Source organism: Panthera onca, chromosome X, assembly GCF_046562875.1.
Source record: "Panthera onca isolate mPanOnc1 chromosome X, mPanOnc1 haplotype 2, whole genome shotgun sequence".
NCBI lineage: Eukaryota > Metazoa > Chordata > Mammalia > Carnivora > Felidae > Panthera > Panthera onca.
The window spans coordinates 36,956,276-36,967,757 of record NC_138357.1 but is presented as its reverse complement, the minus strand read 5'-3'; the positions used below and the strand labels follow the sequence as shown (position 1 = coordinate 36,967,757).

At 43.7% G+C, this 11,482-nt stretch overlaps 1 protein-coding gene across 1 annotated transcript in view; it reads right to left on the bottom strand.

Moving 5' to 3' along the window:
* Positions 1-2,892: 2,892 nt before the first annotated feature.
* LHFPL1 (LHFPL tetraspan subfamily member 1) overlaps positions 2,893-11,482 on the bottom strand; it is a 40,065-nt gene continuing 31,475 nt past the window's right edge. Inside the window, exon 3 of the mRNA XM_081792361.1 lies at positions 2,893-4,116. Within this exon, the coding sequence (XP_081648487.1) occupies positions 3,935-4,116 (182 nt within the window). The 3' untranslated portion in view covers positions 2,893-3,934. The remainder of the gene's footprint in view (positions 4,117-11,482) is intronic.

Genomic DNA, 11,482 nt, shown 5'->3' with positions numbered 1-11,482 from the left:
GCCAGGCACGGAACAAACCATAGTCTCTAAGGTCCTCACCTGACTCATTTGGCCCTCCTCCTGACAGAATGGCTCTCCTTCCTCTCTGCTCAACAGCAGCCAGAGAAGGCAGGCTTAGCTTTCAAGAGCCTGCTCCAGGCCACAGGGGAAAAAAAAAAAAACCCAGGCTACTCAGACATCTCTGCAAAAACAAGGCTTGGCAGCAAGGAAACCAGACACAGGCAGAAAGGAATTTAAATTCAAATTGAACAAGGGGCTGGATCCTTTATTCAGTATAAGCCCCCTGAAGGCCTGATTTCCTCAAAGAACAAAAAAAAAAATCCCTTTTAAATCCTATCCCCTTTCCCTGGAAAAGGAGAGGAAACATTCCAACGAACTAGTACCTTATACAAGGCGACAGTCATGTAAAACAGTTCTTTCGAATTAACTCCTTCCTGCTCAGTCTCCTGTTTAGGGTGTGACTGCTTCCCAGTGTCTTTGGGTGTCTGGGCCTGTAGGGCAGCAAAGCGTAGGCTTCCTGGAGAGCCATGTGTAAGAAGATGACAGTGTCAGATCTAAGTATACTCACCACTGAGCTGTGATTTTCCACTTGCCCCTTGCTCCCCCAAGGTCCATTCTCTGCCCTTCTCTGCCACGTTCTGTGCCAAAGCTGACCTCAATGGACTGTAGCAATAGGCTTCCTTGCCAGCTGGCATCTGGCTGGGTCTGGCTAATGGTGGGCACTGGCAGGAGATCAGAGTGGTAAGAGAGTGAGATATATAGATTTCATGCCCCTGTATCCCTCCCAGCTGTGTGGCATTTAAGCAGAGCCCACATCGTGCAACCTAAAGCCACAGCTGTTACACAGCAGCCCCCAGCGTGCACTGGTGTAGCTCTCGATGGGTTCCAATAACACAGTTTCTTCCCTTTGCCCTTTCAGTCGTAGGGGTGTTGACGGCTCCCCACTGTTCATAGTGTCTGTATGCCTCACCAGTATTGTAGGTCCCTTTAATCCTACCCACACCACCATAAATGGTCCCTGCATTAAGCTCATCTCAGCTAAGTATACCTTACTGAGTATGCCATCTGTTTCCTGCCAAGACCTTGACTTAAAGACTTCTGCCCCTTCCGTAAATTCCATGCTACAGAATTCATGAATGTTCCCTATCCTGAGAAGAGAGATCCCCTGATCTTTTTTAAGGGGAGTGGCCTGCCTTTTCTCAAATGCCTGACATACTCTCCATATCTTGGAGTTTCCTAAATTAAAGTTGCATAATTTTGTCTATATAATAAAACAGAGGTTTGAGCTGGTTCCATTTTGTTTTGCCTCTTGTTAGTCATCTTTCCTGTAATTGCAAACTCAGTTACACTGCTTCCCTCCCATTGAGTTATTTTCAACTTGCCTTACCTTAAACACTTAATCCAGCTCCATGAGGAAGATAGTTCTTGACACGGATTCAATCACCAGTTCCTCACTATGTTATTCCTCCAGTATCCCCATCTCGGTGATAGAGACCACTCATATCTCAAAGTGGTCATCCCCAAATTCTCACTTGCCCTCACCTATACATTATCCACTAGGCTAAGTGCTGTGGGATCTAATTCTTAAATATCTTCTTTCAGATTCACCCATCTGCTCAAGCCCCACAGTTAACTACCTTAGTCAGGACTGGATCCTTTTACACCTAGATTATGGAAATATTTCTAGTTTCTCCCGATTGTCCTCACTTTTGTCAAACTGACCTTTGAAAAAAACACAAACAGGTTTATGTCACTTCCCTTTCAATGGTGCTCCTTTAGGATAAAATCCAAACTACTTATCTTGGTGTAGAAAGCCCCATGGAATCTGGGTAGTATTTCCCTTGTCAGCTTCATTTTTTTTTTTTTTTTGCCACCTCCATTTTTACAAACCTATTCATTGCTTTCATGATGGTGCCATATTCTTTTCACGTCTCCATGCCTCTTGGTTCCCCGCTCTTTTGTCTCATCCACTCTTGCCTTTGCTGACTAACTCTTCCTACTCATCTCTCAGATTTATCTTAGGCATCTTTCCTACGAAGTTTTCTCATGAACCTCTTTACCCCAAGTTGTTTTAATAGCTTCTCTGCATGATCCTTTAGCCCCCTCTTGTTCACTTACTAGCACTCAACACACTGGCAATTATTTATCTTCATGTCTGTCAGAGCCCACAACAAACTCTTAAGATGTGAAACTGTTTCTTCTTCCGTTTATCCTCAGCACTTAGCACAGAATGTGGCATGTAGTAGGATGCTCAAGAGATGTGTCCTGAATGAGTGAATAAATGAGTGAATGAGCCCATGAGGGAAGTATATGCTTGAATTCACTCACCTCCGTAAGATCAATATCAGGACCTAACCTTCTTGAAATGGCATATAACTAATCAGCCAATCTTTGCCATTTCTCTCCTTCTCGGTAAGGCCGTACCCAAGCCACTCTGGAGTGATTAACAATAGAAACAGATGAGCTGGCCTTTTAGGTCACGGGCTCTCCCTAATCCCTAAAGCTACAGTTATGGAACAATAGAGCTGGCCTGAATTAATGGCCGTTGGTGGGGGTGGGGGGAGCGTTAGACAAATTCTGTCCTTGGGAGACACCAAGTTCTTCTACACCATCCGTCAACCTTGAGCACAGATGGGATGGAGGCCAACCCTAAAAATACATCAGCCCTAGGTGACAGCAGAGCTATGTTCTTTCATGTCTAATTCATCCCAGATGGAGAGGAAGCATTTGATGAGCAGTCTTTGAAACAGGCACAGAAACTTTTATCATGTTCCGAATGACTATAGGGGCAAAAGGCCACTGTGGATTTCTGGTTGATAAAAATGAACTCTAATAGAAGTTTCAATAAGGAGCCAGCAGAAACATCCTTGTCATCATCATTGTGAATCCATGTTTATTGAGGGTACAACAAATGCTATAGTCTCTGCTCAGAACATTGGATGGACCACAATTTCTGAACTTACAAGGGACTAGAGAATTCGTGCCACTATTTTGATGCCAGTCACCCAGGCAAAACACAAAATGAAATGTTATGAATATTGTAAAGCATAATAAGGAAGGGGTCTTAGACTATATGCAAACATACTTGATTAGTGTTTTCCCCACTGGGAGTCACCCGCCCCGTAAGCTTCCCCGCAACTGGAAAGGAAGAGAGGCAGGAGAAAATAGGAAGAGTCAAGGTATAGTCCTGAGAAGGTGACAAAAATTTGAGCAGTGGCACTCCATAGATGTTCGGAGATAGCAATAAGTCCCAGGGGGAGGGCCGTATGCGTGGAGTGGTGGGAACCAGCCCTGTCTGTCTCCTAGTCCTTCCCTGCACACAGGTTCTTACACAGCCTTTCAGTGATAGAGAGGAGCTGTAGGACTCTGAAGAGCTGCTTGATTGTGAAGTTACTTTTCAGGTGAGGATCTTCTCCTTATTTTGCATAAAGGAGCACTTTGGGACTTGAGGGCTAGTGGGTACTCACCAGCTAGGTCAACATTTGAGAGAATCATAGTTCTTGACGAATTCTGTAAATAGCCGCTGACCCGCTGGCTTAAACAAAAGAGAAAACGAATGACTGGTAAGTTAAAAAGCATGCAAACACTAGGCTATACTCCTAGCAGGTGGGTAGCAAGTGGCCTTGTCTTAGTGTCTGTCTTTTTTTTTTTTTTTTTAAGTTTTTGGACGTTTATCATTTATTCCTTTTTTGAGAAACAGTATGAGTGGGGAGAGGACAGAGAGAGAGAGGGAGACACAGAATCCAAAGCAGGCTCCAGGCTCTGAGATGTCAGCACAGAGCCTGACGCGGGGCTTGAACTCATGAACTGTGGGATCATGACCCGAGCCGAAGTCGGACGCCTCACCGACTGAGCCACCCAGGCGCCCCTTAGTGTCTCTTTTCAAGGCTCCCTTCCCTTCTCTTTCCCACCCTTTCCAATCTTCTGCCAAAACTCAAGGTTTGAGGCAGTGGTCAAGCTCCATGGCATAAGAATTGGTGTTCCTCATGATGCTCTCCGCCAACATGACAGGCTTGGGGTTTCTTCCAGCAAAACAAGAGAGCCAGGTGCAGATCAACATGGCTGCAGCTGCTGCACCTCCAGCACTGTAATAGGCCCAGCCAAGCCGACAGGTACCTGTAGAAATAGGGACAGAGATATAAAGGTTGGGTTGTCTTCTCATACATTCTCTCTGGGGTGTTAGGGTTAATGTGATAATATGAAACAGCAAATACAACTTGGCTTCCTGTTTCCTCCTTTTCCTCTTGGGCTTATGGCTGGTATTTGCTCTAGAAAGAAGTTACAGAATTTTATTCTGTTACAGTAGGAACCTGGGGGTGGTGTGGGTGGTAATGGTGGTGGTGATGCTAATGAAAATGATGACAAGAGCCACTTAATCACGTGCCAAGAACTATGCTAAACTCCTTGGACATATATCTCTTTGACCATTACAGTAACTATATGAGATAGACACTCTTATTGTCCCTGTTTTATATTAGATGAGGTAACTGAGGCACAGGTTCAGTTAATTGTGAAAAATCACACAGATGAACAGCGGTAGAGTCAGGGTATAAACACTGGCTAATCTTGACTCTAAAGCTCTACGTTTTTCACCACACTGATGTGCATAGACTATTTCCAAAGAATCATATTCTGCATCATCAGGAGATTTGACAGGCAAAAAATCAATAAAAATCCCTTGCTGTTTACGACATGTCTTTGTCTTAACCTACCCTTGCATCATCAAGGGAAGAAACATGCGTTGGAATCAAGGCCAAGCTTGTGAGGCAGCAGTTTAAATTTGAAGGGTAATAGGAAAGGTCACCTGTTCAAAAACATCCACTCTACCACCTGCCCTCCTATCAGAAGGAGATACTGTCCTTTGAAGTATTTGTGCTTTCTCTGAGAATTTTCCCTCAGAAAATGTCAGTGCCCGAAGAAAAGAGAGCTATTAATTTATAAGGGAACAGACTAACAACTAATTACTAAAAATCACGCGCCTAAGCAAACAAGACTCCAGAAATTGGAATGGATGCCAGTGATAGGAAACTGCAGAGGCATCCTGAGAAAAGACATAGGTAGTGACCTTCACCTACCTCACAGTCTTGCAGAAAGCTAGGTCTAACTACAGTCAGTTGGAGATGTCAAGACTGATCTTCATGACAATTTACTTTTTAATAACCAGTTTCTTCTGTTCACATGGTGCCCAGTGAATGTTAATTTTACTTCTTCTAATTGACTAGTTGGCATGTCATATAAAGAGTCTAAGATGGTCCCAAGTTAGGCTGCTTTGCTCCTCTATTCGGGACAGCCTTATATATCCCGAAATTCTCACCTCAGAAATAGTGTTCCTTCTACCACCAAATTATCACTCATGCTGTCTCTCCTGCCAGAAACAGCTTCTTTCCTCTTATTCACCAATTCATATCTACCTTGGAACTCTATCCAGGACTTCCAAGAAACTTTCCTAGATTAACCCCAGTCAGCTCAAGTCACCTCAACAAGTATCCTACCAGGAGTTTGTCCATACATCCCTTACATGGGTGTACCTGTTGGTCAAAATTTTGGTAGGAAAATTTGCATAGCAAATATTTTTCATCTACCCTTTACCCCCTTCTAGATTGGCTCAACAGTGCAGAGTCATCAGCTTCTTTCTTGACAATAGCTCCCATATTGTGTCAACAGTGGGTGCTCAGTGTGCATGCTTTAGCCTGACAATACTCCAAAGGTGGGTACACTTACATTTTTTAGCCCTCGACATCCAAACTTATGACTTAATTTTTTTATTAAAGTTACAAAACCGACCATAGTATTGTTCTGTTTGTTTCTGGAATGTGCTACGATCCTTGTCACCGTGAGGCCTATGCATATTCTACTCCCTAAAATGCTTACCGCATGTAGGCATGTGCGCATATACTTCCCACCACTCTTTTTGCCTAGTGAATTTTCAATCATTCTTCAAAGCTCAGCCCAATCAATTCCTTAGTGCAGCCCTCCCTGACCTCCCTAAGTCAAATTCCTTCATCAGAGGCCCTCATGAGTACTGTGTATATTTCCTTCTATACTTGAATGAATGAATGGATCCCTTATCCCTTCCCATGGCAAATGTCAAACTTCAGTTCTTCAGCAGAGATACTGCTTTACCATAGATGGAGGCAGTCATATAACTCCCTGAAGTCACATGGCCCCACCGAAAATTATAGCGAAAGCCAGACTACAGTAGATAATGGAAACAATGCAACCCTTAGATGGATGGAGTGAATTTGAAAGAGAACCATTCTTGGAGAAAATAATCTAACTGGCCTCAACATGAACAATGATGGGTGGGACTCTGGGAAGAGTAAACTGAAGAATACCACATTGAGGCAAGCAAACAATAAATTTGTTCCTTAACCACCTTGTCACGCCTCCCCTTAGACATACATACATACTCCCTCTCTTACTAAAAGTAGGAGGTTTTATGTAATGCTTTGGGTTTCACGAGGTGAAAACTGTAGAGACGGGCAAACCTTCAACTTCTGCCATCCCTAGGAAGAAGGCTGCAGGTTTTATTGTGCCCAGTTCACAGACAGGAATCGTGAGGCTCAGTTGATAGCCTTAGGAACTCTCTCCGAAACAGAGAGGTAGAGGCAAGGATCCAGACCAAGTCTCTCTACTCTCAATCTGGTACTCTGTCTTCTACTGCTGTTGTTGTTTTTTTTTTTTCATCTTCTCAAAAGCCATTTTCCTCTTATAGGACCCTTGACCTACAAGCCCTAAAGAGGGGCTCCTAAATTAATTTGTAATAGATCCACCTGAGCTTCCCCTGTGACCCCTCTAACCGAAATCTCCTGTGCTCGCATGGCAGAGTAGACAGGCGCCAGCTCTGAGGTGGACTAACTGTCAGGCAAGTTCCTCCTCTCTGGAATGCTCCCAGTCTAGTCCAGACAAGGCATCCGAAGTCTCATTCTCTTTCTTCAGTTGCTTGTCAGCTCATCCTCCCATTAGAGTAGCAGGGACATTTTTATTAGATATATGCACCCAGGGACCAGGGAAAGACTTGTTTCTGTAAATGAAAGGAATAGATGCATAGCATGCCATTACCTCTAAGCTCTAGGCAGGAAGAAAGTTGACAGAGCGGGCAACTCCGGAGTGAAGACCTGGCTAGAAGGACTTCAATAAACCTTATTGAAGTCAGTCAGAACCGGGTACCACTGGGCAAGGATTCAGCACCAAAGCGCTCCCATTGCCACACCAAATGCACTCAGAGTTTCCATTCACAGAGTCACAGAGTCATGGAGTCACAGCGTCACTGAGGCACAGACACTCCTGTTAGGTAACTGAACAGCACCTAAGCTACAGGCTGCTGCCACACAGGGAGCCAAGGAGAAATAGAGGAAATACACCTTCTATCCAAACCTCTCCCCACAACCCTCCCTGTTATCTGCTTGAGGAAATAAAGAGGTTACATCACTAGCATTGCAAAGGGGAGGCAGGGGAAGCAAACCTTTAAAGAAGCACAGCTTCAGGTTGAGAGCTGATGTCAATATTCACCTACTCCACAGAAACCTTGGACACTGGTCTGATGCCCTATAGAGGAACTTGTGCTTTCTATGAAAGGGGGCAAAATAGGGAGCAGTGACGACGAGCTACCGCCCTTCTCCTCCAATCGCCTTTTAGCGAAGTCCCATGAACCATCACCGATCCCTAAATCCTACTCCTTGAAGCACTATTGATTCTTCTATTCATCTGACAAATACATATTAAGTTCCTACTATGTGCCATACATTTTGAATACACCATCTCATTTGACTCTCACAACAGCCATGATTATTTTCCTTAACAGCTGAGAAAATGGAGTCTCGGAAAGATAAATTACTTTACCAACTTACAAGTGTTCAGATGTGAGTGCCAGCACGGAACGTCCATGGTCATCTATTTCCATGCCAGAAGAATGGAGCCAAGGATACAAGTTACTATAATCCAGAGTATAATGCCTTCAACTAATCACCTCAACTTTCTGGATCTCAATTTCCTTTTTTTTTTTTTTTTTAAGTGAAGGGAATTTTTGCTGGAGAGATTTTAAAAATCCCCTTCCAACTCAGAGTGTCCATTCTACTCTGAATGTAATCAATGTTTTTGTTTTTTTTTAATGTTTTTTATTTATTTTTGAGACAGAGAGAGACAGAGCATGAACGGGGGAGGGGCAGAGAGAGAGGGAGACACAGAATCGGAAGCAGGCCCCAGGCTCTGAGCCATCAGCCCAGAGCCCGACGCGGGGCTCGAACTCACGGACCGCGAGATCATGACCTGAGCCGAAGTCGGACGCCCAACCGACTGAGCCACCCAGGCGCCCCTGTAATCAATGTTTTAAGAGACATGCAAGAAATTCTACAGGAAAACCTAGGGAAAACAGAATTATTTCTATCTGGGAGAATTCAGGCTCAGGAAATGTTTGTGTGTGTATGGTGTGTGTGTGTGTGTGTGTGTGTGTGTGTTTACTTAAATTTTAGTTAGTTAATATACAGTGCAAGATTGGTTTCAGGAGTAGAATTCAAAATTCAGTGATTCATCACTTACAAATGATACCCAGTGCTCCTCGCAACAAGTGCTCAGGTAATGCTTTATAAAGAACATAGCATTGCAACTTGACTTCAGTAGCGCGAAGTGGGCATTCTAGGAAGTGGGAATGGTTGGTGTGAGCAAAGTACGTAAGTGAGAAGGTTGACCACACGCTCCAGAAACAGTACTCTATTCAGAATTGCTTCGGGAAAGAAGATGTAGTTGGCAAATAATAAGCTGAATCGAGACCAGGAGGAACCATGGAATGTGGCATCTTTCCCACAAGCAATGGGGAGCAATGGAAATTTTCTGACCAGAGGATGGCATGATAGAAAACAGTGTCTCAGCCTTGGCACTATTGATATTTTGGGCCAAACAAATCTTTGTTGTACGGGGGTGAAGTGGGGTGGGGCGGGGAGGGTTGTCTTGTGTATTGTTGCACCCTGGCCTCTACCGACTAGATGTCTGCAACTTATCCCTCCCCCCTGAGTGGTGGAAACCAAAAATACCCACAAACATTGTCAAGCGTCCTTGGGAGTGGGGGCGTGGTGGATTGCTTTCCGTTAAGAACGACTGAGTTAGAGGTATAGTTTGGGAAGATTAACCTAAAATCTCTCTATAAAAGAGACTGGAGGCAGTTGTACACTGTAGGAAGAGACCGGTTAGCCAGAGGACGGGGATGCTGGTACACATCCAACAATACATAAAGCAGCCTCCCACAACAAAAAATGATCTGGCCAAAAATGTCAATATTTTTGATGGTAAGCAGCCCTCATCTAGGCAAAACACCAGATATCTACACTTCGAATGACCTCCAAAATGAATCTTGATGACTGAACAATTAGCCCGACAGAATGGAAGCTTGTGCCTTAAGAACATCTGTGCATGGTTCCCTATTGACCTGGGGAGCTGGCTGGAACTGCAGCATGGTCAGCTTCGAGTATTCTAGTATGCTAGCTCAGGGAAGCTGGGGAAGGCCAAGGAGAGAGATCTCACAAGGTATTCAGGAGGAATACCCTGGGAGTCAGGAGACTGGAGTCTTTGAAGGAACCTCTTAACCCCACTGGAATTCAGCTATCTCACTCCTAAAATGGGAGAAAGCAATTAAGTACCTGTCTAAAGACAGAGCAATAAAGACCAGATGAGTTCGTGAGGTCTTTTTCAGAAGTAGCCAGGATCGCTGCCGCCTCACCTCTCAGATCGCACCAATTCTGAGCCTCCATGCTACAATTGTTCAGGGACCTGTGTGCTCAGAAAATAATGCAGTAAGCTGGCATCACACCGGGGGACTGTCTCTACACACGTGCATATGTATCTGTGAAAAGAAAGATTAGGCGGCAGGAGAGAGGGAGAAAAGAGGTCCTAACTGCAAATTCGCTGCATGCAAAGTTTCTAGAGGGGCCTGAGATAAGCCTGTTCCTTTTTGTGCTCTTCTGTACAATTTCTAACACTCTATCTGTGAGTCATTCTATTCCAATGTTGAATTTGCTATGACAAGATCCCTCATAAAAGTTATTAAATCATCACTCAGCAGTGGGCCTGACATTTAAATCAAGACACGTTGCTTTTATTCCAAGTTGCAAATCAAATTGGTTTGGAGTTTGACGCTATTTTCTTTGATTCAGCATTAAGTTATATTATTACATCTCTGCTGTTTAGAGAACAAACTGTCACTGGCTGCTACTTAAACTGACTGCCCTCCATAGAACCCCAGTCCTATGTACTTAAGGGACATGGTGTCTGGCCAACTACAAATGGGTCATTATGAACTACTGGGAGGTGTTAGCCACACGCTGATGCTTTTGGTAGGGCCTAGCATTGGTGTGGGCGTCAGGATTGGGAATCAGAGTAGGAAAGAGTAACAGAGAGGCTCTCTCTGCAGCTAACATGCTCAGAATGCCAGCTTAGAAGCCAAGGATGCTAGAGAACTAATCCGAAGAAAAGAGTCCTGCTTGGAGAAAGAGGGAAAAGGCATAAAAGAGAGTGAACCCACTTTGGAAGACAGTTTGACAATTTCTTATAAAACTAAAGATACTTATACCATATGATTAAGAAATCATGCTCCTTTGTATTTACCCAAAGAAGTTTAAAACTTATGTCCACACAAAAACCTGCACAAGGATTTTTATAGCAACTTTATTCATAATTGCCCATTCTTGGAAGCAAGAAGTCCTTCGGTAGGTGAATGGATAGATTAACTGCGGTCCATCCAGACAATGGAATATGATTCAACACTAAAAAGAAGTGAGCTACCAAGCTATGAAAAACATGGAGTAAACTTAAATATATATTACTAAGTGAAAAGTCAATCTGAAAAGGCTACTTACTCTAGTATTCCAACTATGGAGATGGTAAAATGATCAAAGGTTGCCATGAGTTGGTAGGCTTGGGGAGGGATGAATAGGCAGGTCATGGAGTGTTGGTAGAGCAGTGAAAATACTCGGTTCGATAGTAAAATGGTGGACACACATCAATATACATTTGTGCAAATGCATAGAATGTATACCACCAAGAGTGAACCATAATGTGAACTATGGACTTCAGGTGACTATGGTGTGTCAATGTAGGCTTATCAGTTGTAATAAGTATACCACTCTGGCGGGGGTGGGGGGGATGTTGATAATGGTAGAGGCTATGCATGCATGGGGGAATATAGGAAAATCTTTGCACATTCCCTTCAATTTTGCTGTGAATCTTAAACTGCTTTATCGAAGTCTTCATTTAAAAAGAGTGAGCTAAGTCTGTCTTTTGGGTTTCTCAAGCCTTCTCTTTTACAAAATCATCTGATGGAAGTCTTGGCCCCTGAAAGTTTGGAGAAAGAGACAGGGAAGCAAGAATATAGCAAGTACCTAATGACCACTGACACTTCCAACACTGACGAAGGGCTAGACGAAATGAAATGGAACTTTCAGATATATGAAGTTTTGATTTGATGCAAGTGTTGCCAAAAGCCTAGTTCTGG